This window comes from Chlamydotis macqueenii, chromosome 1, assembly GCF_036417535.1.
Source record: "Chlamydotis macqueenii isolate bChlMac1 chromosome 1, bChlMac1.mat, whole genome shotgun sequence".
Lineage (NCBI taxonomy): Eukaryota > Metazoa > Chordata > Aves > Otidiformes > Otididae > Chlamydotis > Chlamydotis macqueenii.
The window spans coordinates 53,148,172-53,162,112 of record NC_141556.1 but is presented as its reverse complement, the minus strand read 5'-3'; the positions used below and the strand labels follow the sequence as shown (position 1 = coordinate 53,162,112).

The window sequence follows — 13,941 nt, the reverse complement described above, 5'->3', positions numbered from 1 at the left end:
CCAGAGCCCGCCGGCCGCCTGCTGCGGCTGCTCACGCCGGGCCGGCCCGCGCCCTCGTCCCCGCCGCAGCATGCAGAGCCTCCGCGGACTCTTCAGGAGGGGGCGGCAGCGGCCGCCGTCCGGCAGCGCTCCCGCGCCCGGCGCCGCCGGGGCCTCCGAGCAGCGGCAGAGGGGCCGGGGCGGGCTGCACAGCGCGGCCGCCGACGGCGACCTGGCCCAGCTGCAGCGGCGCTGGTGGCTGAGGAGACTCCGCATCAACGGGCGCGACGCCAACAAGCAGTAAGGGCCGGGCACTGCCCCTAGCAAAGCTTCCACCCACCCCGGCTGCAAGAGCCGGCAAAGCCCAGCGGGGTCGCAAGCGCCCTCGGAGCAGGGCCGGCTCCACAGCGCTGGCCTTGCCGGAGGCCTGCCCAAGCTGGGACCGGAGCCGGCGGGTGCTCCGCTCCGCCCTGCCCTGCCCTGCCCTGCCCTGCCCTGCCCTGCCCGCCTGGTGCCTGTAGTGAATCTTGTGTGCGGCTCAGCAGGCCTTCGGCCAGGCAGAGACGGCTCCTTTCCTGTCGCCAGACTGAGTGGCTTGTTTGAGCAGGGCACGGCTTCCCCTTGCTGTTACAGGTCCCATCCCCTGCGTCTCTGGGCACGCCTGGCGCGGGACTGATCCGGGGAAAACCCAGGGCCTTGCGCAGTCTCCGCAGACTTATGCAGCCTCCGTAGACTTCAGGCTGCCAAGACGCGGTCTCCTTTTGCTGGCCTGGGTGGCTGGGCAGTCCTGCTGGAGGCCTGGGCACAAGAGCCTGCTTGGGCAGGTTCAGTGACACAGCTGAGGAAATGCCTCCTGACTCAACTGTCCCCTCTTGGGGACTTCTCCTAGACAGCCCCAGGCTTTGGGTGTGCAACTGCTGCCACCGGCTCTGAACAAGAAAGCGTGCTTTCGGCTTCCTTTTGGCAGCTGAGCTTTGTGGCCCCATGTGGCGAGTTCCACAGCCTGAAACCATGTCTTCAGCTGTCTCCCTGTGACAGCTAACTGAATATCTTTAATTCCTAGGACGCCTCTGCACCTTGCTTGTGCGAACGGCCATGCAGATGTCGTTCGCTTTCTGGTAGGACAAAAGTGCAAGCTAAACCCTCGCGACAACTATAAGAAGTCGCCCCTGATGAAGGTACGTGGAATGTGTTATGCTGTTGTACGTTGGGCTTATCGATTACGCGCTGAGCGATACGTACCTCGCGTGACTCTTTACATAGGTCTGCATAGAATTGTATCCTGTGATTCTACGAAACAGGCAGGTTGTAGTCAGCGGGGATGGGGCATATGTTGCCTGATCTTTGCAGACGCTCGTACTTCCCAGTGTTGGGAAGATGCGGGAGTTCTGACAGAGAGAAACGTAGACGTTGGAAGTTATTCTGCCTTTGTCTTGTTTCCAGGCAGTAGAGCACCGGCACAAAGAATGCGCAGCTATTCTGCTGGAGCACGGTGCCAACCCTGACCTCCACTGTGCCAGCGGCAACACTGCCCTTCACCTGGCTACCATCATGTCTAGCAAGTCGCTAGTGGAGCTGTTACTTGAGCACAATGCCCATATCGATGCTAAGGATGATGTAAGCTTGGATTTTGCGTAAGGCTCCTCTTCTCAACACTTGCTTGACTTTTCTCTGTTATTCTAAGGAGATTATATCTCTTTCAGTTCGGGTACACTCCGCTTGCTGTTGCGATCACGAGGCGCTGTCAGGAGATGATTGAGTTGCTTCTTCAAAAAGGAGCTGACGTGCACGCTCAAGATAAGCATGAAAGGTGAAGGCTTTGTCAAAAGTGCGCACGGGACTCCTTAGCATTGTTCAGGCTGGACTGATGGGAGGCATCGGAATGAGCTTTGCAAAAGAACCTGGAGCTGCGCAGAAGGAGCTCCTTCTGCGTGACTTGTGAAAGCAGGCCCGCGCCCGGCGGCTCTCTCACCTCAGGGGACGATTGCCGCACTGAGGACTGCAAGAAAGCGTTGGCTGTGGTGCCACCGACGCACATGCACAGACTCCCCTGTCTGCTCTGGGAAGGTGGTTGGCCTGGAGACCTCCTGCGGTCCCAGCATCCTGAATTCTCTGATGCTTCCGTGTGTTTGGCTGTGCTTTCACTCCAGCTCTAGGAGAGGGGAAACGAGTTGTTTGGGAAGCAAAGAGGGGCTGAAGTAATGGCAGTGCAATGTCTGCAGAAGCTGATGTATTTCCTATCATCTCTTGGATGCTTTAGGACCATTCTTATGCTTGCTGCTATTGTTGGGGATATGAATATCATACGACTACTTCTTCGGCATGGTGCTGATCCTTCTCAGAAAGACGTGTTTGGTTGCACAGTTACGAATTATGCCACAGTATCTCCATATGCTGAGTAAGTGGTTGACATCCTCGTTAGAGCAGCTGCACTGACAGAGTGTCCGTGCTGATGTAGGGCCCTTTTTGGTGCCATCAGCAGGGTTGAATGAAGTGTTGAGACCTTTGTTGAAGCCGGGCTCAGTGACATCTTCTGATGCATCTCTTTCCCTGTCAAGAGTGGATTTGTAGGTTGAGGAAAACTTTCCCCCACAGTTCTCCCTGAGAATTCTCCCAAGTGTGCTGCCAAGCTTCACTCCACCAAACTGACTCGCAACTACCTGCCTTTTGTTTCAGAGGGGATCTAAATGATATCCTCTGAGTTCAAGCATGTTTGAGGGTTGCTGTAGCAAAACAAGATGGTCATTCCTTCCCTCCAGGCTTCTGGCACAGTACCAGTCTTGTGCTAATGCACCACTTTGCACAGCAGCCTTGGTCAGGCACACGGTTTTTATATTTTCTTTTCTTGTTTGTTTGGGGTTTTTTTGTTTTGTTTCTAGTTCTGCTTACGAGGCAAACCTGAAAGTGGTCTCTCTCCAGATCCCCAACTGACCCTCTGCCAGGGTTGTTAGAAGATAACACCTATGCAATGTACTGAACCCCTGCAGTGCCTGGAATGCAACCGCAGTCTTTGTTGGGCTCTTGATATGCCACCTAGGAGGTCTGTAACCTCTCAGGTCCTCACACCAACCATGGGAATTTCCAAACCCGTTCAAAGTCAGGACTGGGTTTGAGGAGACATCACCCTGGCTTGAAAGGTGACGAAGTGTTGCTGCAGCGTTAGGATAGCGTCCTGCTGAGGTAGAAGCCTTGTTCTTAGATGTCTGTCTGCCGGGGGACTTTTTAAGCTTCCTGGCCCTGGAAATGGAGAGGAGGTGTAACTCTCTGCAGATGGCTAGGAATATGTGTAGGATGGCTCACGAATGCCTGTTGCTCTTTCAGTAGAGCGTGGATGAAAGTGTGTGGGGGGGTGTGTTTTTACAGAATGCATTTCCTTCCCTTCTGTATATAGCACTGCAAAGCAACTGGAAGAATATGGGCGCTGCAAAAGGACGGGAGATTGTTCTGCGGGAGGCACAGAAGGCGCAGCAGTACTTGACAGCTCTTGCTCTGGGAAGCCTGCTGAATTTCCCTTGGGCGCACCTGCACTGGCCACAGCAGGTAGGATCCTTCACCATGAAGGAGGTGATGACGACAATGCACTGTGGCCTGCAGGAGAACGCGTAAACGCTGACTGGAATGCAGGGGTGGAGAGATGTGGAAAGGCAGATTGAAATAGCAGCTAACAGCAGCAACGTGCTTCTTACACCCTCTCTAGGAGTCTTGCCAGCAGCAGGAGCACAGCAGGAGGAACAGTTTGATTCCCCTTCTGATTATGAGGTACCTTCTCTGAAGGGAAGGCAGTGGGGCCCCACTGGCCTCCCTTGCTTTTGGTCTCATTTCCCTCTGCTTCAGCTTCCTCCGCACGCTCCGAACCGGGACCTTGCCATGCTGTGCTGGTTTTCACGCCTGTCTTAATTTACACAGTCAGATGATGAAGGTCCAAGTATTCGGCCAACCATTGTCATGGTTACAGCGGATGTCCACCACGGAGCCCGCTGGGAGCCAGTTGCAGAGGAGCCCGGCAATGGTAATTTCCTGATGGACTAATGGTTACCTTTGTAAGCTTCTCTGGACTGAAGCGGACAGGGAAAAGCAGAGTGAAATAAGCACTCACAGCAGCATCGCGTTTCTTTCCTCTTTCGTAGGTGACTTGCCAGCGGCGGGAGCAGAACAAGAGGAAGATGAGGATTCCTCTTTTGATTCTGAGGTAGAATCCTAGACCCAGAATCATTGTGGTGGGAAAAGTCCCTGAAGATCATTGAGTCTAACCACAAATGTTACACTGCCATGCCCACCCCTAAACCGTGTCCCTAAGTACCACATCTATGCATCTTCTGAACACCTCCGGGGACGGTGACTCAACCACTTCCCTGGCCAGCCTGTTCCAGTGCTCCATAAGCCTTCCAGCAATGAAAGCTTTCCTAAGAACCCAGCTAAACCTCCCCTGGCCCATCTTGAGGCCATTTCCTATGCTGCTATCAAATCCCTCTTGGGCAAAGAGAGCGACGCCCACCTCACCACCACCTCTTGCAGTGAGGGGCCCAAAACTAAACCCAGTGTTCAAGGTGTGGCCTCCCAAGTGCCGAGTCCAAAGGGACAATCACTTCCCTAGCCCCGCTGCCCACACTGTTTCTCATACAAGCCAGGATGCTGTTGGCCTCCTTGGCCAGCTGGCCACACTGCTGCCTCATATTCAGGCACCCGTCAAACAACACATGCGCATTACCGGGCGATACACATGCGGGCGGTGGGAGGGGGGTTACGAGGGGGGGGGTGGGTTGGGGGGATAGGGCTAGATTTCTCGGAACCAGCTCTCCATTCACGTTTTGCAAGACAACAGGAGTTGCCTTGCAAAATAACGGGAAGCCATTGCTCGGGTGGTGGTTTGCTGTTTCAACAATGTTGAGACAAATGTTTGACACAGTCTTTTACACCACCCCGTGGCTCAACATTGTTGCCTCAGAGACGGAGTTCCATGGTGGCATAAATGATAGAGGAAAGGAGAAAGAAAATAATAAAAAAGAGAAGAAGAATAAAAGAAAGAAAAAAGATATATGCAATTCTGAACATTATTGTTTATCATTTAGTGTACAAAGAGATATAAATGCTAGATACTTCGATTTAATTAACAATATCTTATCTAAGTAAATTACAAAACCAGAACATTAACATATCAACATTTATCTTACAACTAAAAATTTGTCCCAGGCCAAGTTTGAGGCTTATGGCTCTGGGGGATCAGAAGAAGCAAGTAATTGTTTACAAGGACAATCATAAGATAAACAAAGATAAACCACCAAAACTATAGCAATGCACAACATCATAAACGCCTCAAGATAAAGCACCATCAAAATGTTAAGCATTTTGTTCACTTCTGCAACCATTTCTTTTCTTTGGCAAAACAGTTCAGTTTTTGCTTTTTGGTGAGGCTGGCGACCAAGTCCTCGTGGAGCTTGTGGCTGTGGAATTCTGGCCCACCGGAACGGGGGTCTGGATACACAGCAGGAAAATGGATTTCCCTGCCTCCAACTCAGAGCACAGTCAATAAACAATGACACTATAAATTTGCTGTCAATTTTATATCACCCCGTGGACCCATGGTGGTTCCAAAAAGAAAAAAAAAAACCACAAACCAAAAGAAAACAAACAAAAAAAAACCCCAACCAAACAAAATCTCATATCTTTCCATCGTCTAGCGATGTTGAGACATTAATTAACCTTTTCAGTCTCTATCACCACCCTGTGGCTCAGCATCGCTCACCAAGGTTGAAGGGGGAAAAAAAAGAAGAGGGAAGGGGGGGTGAAGGGACTTAGTTATGCTTATAATATACGTATGGCCACAAAATGGGTTTCTATTGTTGTATGATACGTTGAGGGGTTTCTTCATTTTTAATATCGACCACCCCAAGGTAACATACCTTAATCCAGGTCACATATAGCAATTTGTGGATATGATGTTCACAGATCCAATGATGTCAAATAACCTATTCAAAATCATACATATAACACAAATAAAGATTAATAGATTAACCATGACTATAGTAATCATCAAAACCATAGATTTAAATATCAATAATATTTTTCCCACCCCGTGAGTCCCAATATTTTCCTAAAAAAAAAAGTTTTAGGTAGGTTTCCAGGTTTGCCTTCAAAGTTATATGATTCTAACAGTTACGTGTTTGGTTTGCCGTACAAACCTGATATGTTTAACCCCATCAGGTGAAGTCACAGTGGCCGCTTGCATGCGAGTCACCACGCTTTGGATTAATTGAATTAGGCACAGTATAATACAAGGCGGGGGGCGGGGGGGGCTGTTTCTGCTTGTTTAGAAGGAAGAAGTTTTTTCGACAAAGTCAAAATTCCACATTGCTCCGCCTCACTCTGCATCAGTGCGGTGATTTGTGCTCCTGTGTCAATTAAAAAGGTTACTGTTTTTTTTCTGTGGCCCTATAGCCACTGTAATCAACAAATCCCCTTTCACATTTAAGGTGAGTTGTTTTATAAACATCCACCCTCCGTTTCCCCCCCCACCTTCGGGGAACGGAGGAACTAGTTTCCCATCACCCTCTTTTCTGCATCAGTTTCTTCCCCAAGGTCTATCCATGGTGGGGCACTAGGGGTTGTTCCAAAATTGACTTTTTGCCCCGATCCTGTTTGTACAAGTTTCTCTAATTTCTGTGTTGGAAGCCCATCCATTACATCTCGGGGAATACCTGTCTGGAGTCCCGGTTGCTGCCATTCCTGACGGCCGAGGGGTCTCCCTCTCCCAGGATCAGTAAGTCAGACCGACTTAAAATCGTGACTTCTCTTGACCAGTGCTGGCCAGCCTTCACCTTTTTCTGTGGCTCTTACAGCTCTGGTTTCAGTGTTTTGCCCGAATCCACCAACAGGACCGTATGTCCTCCCAAAATTTATGAGTTCTTGGGCTACTTCTCCCCATGTCCACACTTTCCTCCCTGTCCTTCTATGATCAGGGGTCACTGTTCCCTCCAGAGCACCGGTAAGTCTGTCTGCCACAGGGGTACTTTGTATCTTCCCCTGTAGCTGGATCCCAATGGGTTTCAGGGAATCAGGAAGTCCTCAGATTAGAGGAGTCATCTGTTCGGGATCCACAGGCATCATCATTGGAGAGCCCTGGTTAGGTTTGAGCTCTCTACCATACATCATTTGCAAACAAGCAGCCTTCTGCACACTCTCCACCAGTTGACCCACTGTGCCCATGATGGCTAGGGGGTCTCCCCTCTCCAAAGGGTTCAGCCCCCCAGCCCAATATGCTGCCCTCTGTGTCAAAGACCATGGGGCCCGATAATTGCCGGTAGTTAAAAATACACCTGGACACCAATATCCTACCGCTTCCTTTTCTGACAACAAGATTCCACCCCCCCCAACAACGACACTCTCCAGACATCCTCTGTGTCCGATTCCTTTGAAGTCCTTGCAAAATCCTTCCTTAATTTTGCCAACTCAGTTGCTGTAAACGGAACCTCTTTAGTAACAACTTGGGGATGGTTATCGGTTTCTCCCTCATACACATATTCAGTTTTAACTAGGGGATACATGTGAGGGGGGTTCTCTACAATTTCTTTTGCTTTTTGCAAGTCCCCCTGAGGGTAGATTTGCCTGATTCCCTTATCTTCTAACTTCAACTCCACCTCTCCACACGAGTCATTTTCTCTCCACAATTCTTCTGCGGGGATCTCATCACAAACATTTGCACATTTGCAAGCACCCATCTCACCAAAGAGGGGTTATTTCGTCCTGAGAGGGCCGCACCACAATTTTAACCACAATTCCCCCCCCACACACTCCCAGGAGGGCACACCTTTCAAATTTCACAAAAGGGGGGGGCCCACACCATAATTTTACCACAATTCCCCCCCAACATACACTCTCAGGAGGACACACCTTTCAAATTTCTCACGAAAGCACTTATGTCACAAAAGAGGAGTTATTTCGTCCTGAGAGGGCTGCACCACAATTTTTTTTTACCACAATTCCCCCTCCACACTCTCAGGAGGACACACCTTTCAAATTTCACAAAAGGGGCTTGTCTTTTGCCCAATTCTATCACTGTCCTTCTCCGGCTCTTTTCCTCGCAGACAAACAGAACCGCGGATCCGGACTTTGCACTCGCTTTGTACCAACGTAGGTCTCAGTCATACACACACACACACTAGAATTTCTAATAAAGCAACTGGACACTTTCTGTTTCTCCGAGAATCCTGCCGACTACGCCAATTAAATAATGTCACGTTCCGATTTCGGACGAGAGGAAGGCACCCTTGCGTTCTAGCCGACCTCAGACGAGTCTGGGAGGCTAGGGGCGGCTGGACCGACCTCTCACACACCGGAGCGTGGTTTTGTTCGTATTCTCGAGAACAGAATTAAGACTCAAAACGGAGTCAAGTGCCGGGTAACTTTATTAACCCGATAAGAAGTTTGTAAATGGAAGAGAAAGGAGAGAAAGGAAGGAAAGAGGGAAAAGAGTTTCAGTTGTAATAGCTACCGCCACAGAGCTGCGGCGTCCTGACAGTCCAGTTCGCTTGATGGGGGAACGATCCGGCCGGTGTTGGCCGTCTCGATGTCGGTTCCGTGGATGTGTGTTCCGGCGAATGTGTATTCTGTTGAATGAAGTGAAGAGTAGTGAAGTGTAGAAGTGTCGAAGTCTCGAAGAAAGTGTCTAAGTCTAAGTCTAGAAGTCTAGAAGAACCTTCTCTAGACTGAAGTGGACAGGGAAAAGCAGAGTGAAAAGCTTCTGACGTCCTTTGTAGGTGCCTTGCCAGCAGTGAAAGCAGAACAAGAGGAAAATGAGGACTCTTCTTTTGATTTCGAGGAAGAGTCATAGAACCAGAATCACTGTGGTGGGAAAAGTCCCTGAAGATCATCGAGTCCAATCGTAAACCTTACTCTACCATGCCCACCCCTAAACCGTGTCCCTAAGCACCACATCCACGCATCTTCTGAACACCTCCGGAGATGATGATTCAACCACTTCCCTGGCCAGCCTGTTCCAGTGCTCCATAAGCCTTCCAGCAAATAAAGTTTTCCTAAGATCCCAGCTAAACCTCCCCTGGTCCAACTTGAGGCCATTTCCTATGCTGCTGTCACATCCCTCTTGGGCAAAGAGAGCGATGCCAACTTCACTACCACTTCCGGTCAGGTAGTTGTAGAGCGAGAAGGTCTCCCCTCGGCCTCCCTTTCTCCTGACTAAACAACCCCACTTCCCTGCAGCGCTGCTCACAGGACTTGTCCTCCAGACCCTTCACCACCTTCCTTGCTCTTCTGTACACAAACTACAGCACCGCAATGTCTTTCTTTGAGTGAGGGGCCCAAAACTAAACCCAGTGTTCAAGGTGTGGCCTCCCAAGTGCCGAGTCCAAAGGGACAATCACTTCCCTAGCCCCGCTGCCCACACTGTTTCTCATACAAGCCAGGATGCTGTTGGCCTCCTTGGCCAGCTGGCCACACTGCCGCCTCATATTCAGGCACCCGTCAAACAACACCCCCACATCCCTTTCCACCAGGCAGCTTTGCAGCCACTCTTCCCTATCTAAGAAGGACTCCCTGGGGTCTCCCTGGCCTCCCTTGCTTTTGGTCTCATTTCTCTCTACTGCTGCCTCCGCCACATGCTCCAAACTGGGACCTTGCCATGCCGCTGCTGCAGGCAAGCTCCTCAGTTTGGACTGGGATGAAGGAGGTCAAGCTAATGACTCGGCTCTCCTACCAGCTGTCCTTTGAGCTGGACTTGTAGTACAGGATTGAAGCAGTAAAGCTTCCCACCAGTTATGATCCTCTGAAATCCTACCAGGCTGGCGCTGTGAGGATTGCTGTTTTTCCTCCACATAGGTCTCTTCTCCACATCCAGTCCGTGTCAAGCGGTTGCCCATGGGGTATACAGCCTAGACGCTTTGCTCCCTCTGTCTACTTCCTCTCTGTCTCTTGGGCAGGTGTTCTTCAGTTCCTTTTGAAAGCCCTGCTCCACAGAGATGCCTAACACGCTGCTTCTGTTTGCCGTTCTCCTTTCCGTCACCTGATACAACGTTATGGGTGTTGGCTGAAGCAAGAGCTTTGCAAGTGGAAGTGGGTTCGGGATGAGTCTGTGGCAGTTTTTACGCATGTCTTTTAATCTACACAGTCGGATGCTGAAGGTCCAAAAACTGGGCCAACAACCATGGTGCTTCCTGATGCAGTCCACTATGGAGCCCGCTGGGAGCCAGTTGCAGAGGAGCCCAGCAATGGTAATTTCCTGGTGGACTAATGGTTACCTTTGTAAGCTTCTCTGGACTGAAGCGGACAGGGAAAAGCAGAGTGAAATAAGCACTCACAGCAGCATTGCGCTTCTTTCCTCTTTCGTAGGTGCCTTGCCAGCGGCGGGAGCAGAACAAGAGGAAGATGAGGATTCCTCTTTTGATTCTGAGGTAGAATCCTAGACCCAGAATCATTGTGGTGGGAAAAGTCCCTGAAGATCATTGAGTCCAACCGCAAATGTTACACTGCCATGCCCACCCCTAAACCGTGTCCCTAAGTACCACATCTAGGCATCTTCTGAACACCTCCGGGGACGGTGACTCAACCACTTCCCTGGCCAGCCTGTTCCAGTGCTCCATAAGCCTTCCAGCAATGAAGTCTTTCCTAAGATGCCAGCTAAACCTCCCCTGGCCCAACTTGAGGCCATTTCCTATGCTGCTATCAAATCCCTCTTGGGCAAAGACAGCGACGCCCACCTCACCACCACCTCTTGCAGTGTGGGGCCCAAAACTAAACCCAGCTTTCAAGGTGTGGCCTCCCAAGTGCCGAGTCCAAAGGGACAATCACTTCCCTAGCCCTGCTGCCCAGACTAATCCTCATACAAGCCAGGATGCTGTTGGCCTCCTTGGCCAGCACATAGGTCTCTTCTCCACATCCAGTCAGTGTCAAGCGGTTGCCCATGGGGCATACAGCCTAGACATTTTGCTCCATCTGTCTACTCCTCTACCTCTCTATCTTGGGCAGGTGTACCTTGGCCCATTTTGAAAGCCCTGCTCAATAGAGACGCCTAACACAGTGGCACTGATAGCCCTGTATGCAGTCCATTGCCGAGGAGTGTGGCAATGGTAACTTTCTGTTGGGACTAAGTGTAAGCTTCTGTAAGCTTCTCTGGAGTGAAGCCGATAGGGAAAAGCAGAGTGAAAGAGGCACGCTTCGTACCTCTTCTTTGTGTGTCTTGCCAGAAGCAGAAGCTCTGCAAGAGGAAGATTTTGACTCCTCTTCTGAGAATGAGTTCTTTTCTCTTCCACAGGTAATGCAGAAGTAACGCTTCTGTAGCCCCAGTGCTGAAATGCGCTGTGATGCTGTCGTGTTGCTGGGGATTCCTTTCCTCCCTCTCGGTCTTTCTCTGTTCTTGTTCGCTCAGATTTCTGCACCGGGCAGAGAAGAGCTTCAGCTAAAGAAGGATGCTTCAACTCAGGCAGATTGTCGAGGCTACAGACAGGTGACTGTTAAAGGCCGATCTCCGTACAGAGAGCTTTTCTTCGTACTGAGTTCATTTTCAAGTGCTGCTAGGAGGACTTTAGTGATTCTGGACCTGAAGTGTATTTTGGACCTCCTCTTGTTCGCGTTGTGAAGCAGAAGAGCTGCATAAAGAGAGAAAACTCTTCGGTGACACATCGGTGACACATCTGCTGTATTTTAATCCAAAGCCTTGCCCAACACAGGAGCGATATGAATATTTTAAAAATGGAGCAAATATGCCTTTTGAAGAGCAGCTCTGCAGGCCACCCCAGAGCTGGATGCAGTACTCCAGGTGGGGTCTCATGACAGCAGAGTAGAAGGGGAGAACCACCTCCCTCAGCCTCCAGGCCACCCTGAAGACCGATCTAGTGACATCATCCCAGGAGTTAAAGCATCCCTCACGTTGTCATCTTCTTACTGATCTCTCCGTGCTCAGGGAATACCATTTCTTTAGACGTGGGTCAGGCAGCTGCAGCAGGAGCTTACCAACGCTTTCAGAAAGAACTCCCTGGCAGAAGCTTCACTCAAAGCTAAGAAGCGCTACAGCAGCCACCTGCAGGAACAGAAACTGCAGCTGCAGAAGCAACTGGACAGGTCTAAAGCTAAGGTATGGACAAAGCCCGTCTCTTGGCTCTTGGCAGGGGCCCCGGCCTTTCTGGGAGCAAACCAGAGTGGGGAACTGATCCATTCCTGGGGGTCTGGTGTAACCCAGGCTGGTTCAGCACACGCCTAGCTGTGATGAGGGGGCTGGGAGGGAACAGCACCGCTGCCTTTGGTGCCTGGCTGTTTGCACCACTGGAAGCAACAGCGGAGGGCTGTGCTAAGGTGGCCTTAGTACCCTGGGCACCTTTGCAACAGGAGTAGCTTGAGAAACATGTAAGCGACTCGCCTTGTTTTAGAAGCGCGGCGCCTACGATTAGAAAGGCCACTAACCGTGAAGTGGCTTTGTCCTTAAATGGACAAGGGTGTGTGTATTCCTTTCAGAGAGCTGCTTCTCAAGTTTCATGGAGCACATGTATTTGCTTCTCTGGGGTTTGGCGAAGCAGAGTGTGTGCTGATGGAGAAAGAGTAGGCATACTGGAGTGCTGTGGCGGTGCTTTCTTGTATTCCCTCATGACATCATCATTGTTATGGAGTTGAAAAGTCACTTCAGGAGCAGAAGGAGCTTCTAACTGGGTTGGAGTAGCCAACAAGGGGCTGCAAAGTGTTTGGAGCCCTTGAGAGAGGAGGACAAGGAGTGTTGGGGCAGCATTTAGGAAGCACTGTAGGAAATCAATGTAGATGTAGGACAGGGGCCCCTGTGTAGAAGGTCAAGAAGTAACATGGCTTTTGGCAGTTGACGTGAAAGTCAAAGCAGTCCACTCCTTTTTATCAAAGCTAAGCTGGCTACTGAGGATTCTTGTTGCGGTCTGACAGCGGCAGGAATTGAAAGAACGGCGTATCTGGACTGAGTGTTATGCCGAGTCCCTGAAGGACATCACAAAGAATAAAGAGAGGGAACTAACCACTTCCAGGAACATGCAGGGCCTTCTGACCTCGCCTTGTGGAACTGCGGGTGTCCAAGAGCTGGAAGAACGCAGGCAACGGTAAGGAACCAACACAGTGGAGCAAGGCTTCGCTTTCTGCCATTGTGTGAAAACAACAGGACTCTCTTCTTGCGCCCCAGCGAGACAATACTACACAATTTTCAAAGATGCTTTTGGCTTAGATGAGGTCCTTTCACATTCCTCTTTTGGGATTTGTGCTCTGGTGGACGTCCTGTACTTCCTTTTCAGGCTCCAAGTTGGAAAGGCCAGGCTGGAAGCCACAGTCCGGCAACAAGCCAAGACCATTGAAGCCCTTCAGAAAGAGCTGCCATCCTCTGCCTCAGGAAGCTTGTCGGAGCCTTCCCTCTTCATGAGCTACAGAGCCTAGCTCCATAATCCTGTGAGGAATTTGTAAGATGAGGTTTTCCTGAAAAGCCTAGGAGAGGTCAGTTCCTCTGTTCTACTGAGTAGAGGCTGCTCTGAAAGTCCTGCTGGCCCATTCCCCAGCTTTCCGGCTTTGAGAGTTGTCCCATTACGCTATCACAAATCCTACTTCATGCCGTCTTTGTTAGGGGGTTGATAATAATGCACCGGCTTAAGTATTGTCTGCTTTAGACCAGTTGTGAGGTTGAGACCTCAGGCAGCACTTCAGTAGTCATGCAGTCATGCATGTACCAGGGATTTGGTACCTTCAGTTGCAGATCTGTGGTTGAGAGTTCCAAGAGGAGACTGGACTTGGGAGAGTCGTGTTACCTTCTTTGTGGAGAACACTGTCGGCACCTTCTGCATAAGGATCCTGTTCCTGTGTTCCGTGTGTGATGTATCTTTTCTATTTTGAAAATGTCAGAGTGAAAGCAAGAAAGTGAAGCAGGCGGTCAAGTTGAAATGCCAGTCAGAAGCACTTCTGGACGAAATGCGGAGAAGGAACACTGTGCTGGAGGAAGAACATAGCAGGCATGGCTTT

General features: G+C 50.5%; 1 protein-coding gene across 1 annotated transcript; it reads left to right on the top strand.

Moving 5' to 3' along the window:
• Positions 1 to 70: 70 nt before the first annotated feature.
• On the top strand, positions 71 to 13,365 carry LOC147602061 (uncharacterized). Its single transcript, XM_086745212.1, has 10 exons — positions 71 to 279; positions 1,043 to 1,157; positions 1,423 to 1,596; positions 1,683 to 1,789; positions 2,240 to 2,377; positions 11,104 to 11,239; positions 11,354 to 11,431; positions 11,906 to 12,058; positions 12,868 to 13,037; positions 13,227 to 13,365. The coding sequence occupies exons 1-10, from the start codon at positions 71 to 73 to the stop codon at positions 13,363 to 13,365; spliced, it is 1,419 nt and encodes a 472-aa protein (XP_086601338.1).
• The last annotated feature ends 576 nt before the right edge of the window (positions 13,366 to 13,941 follow it).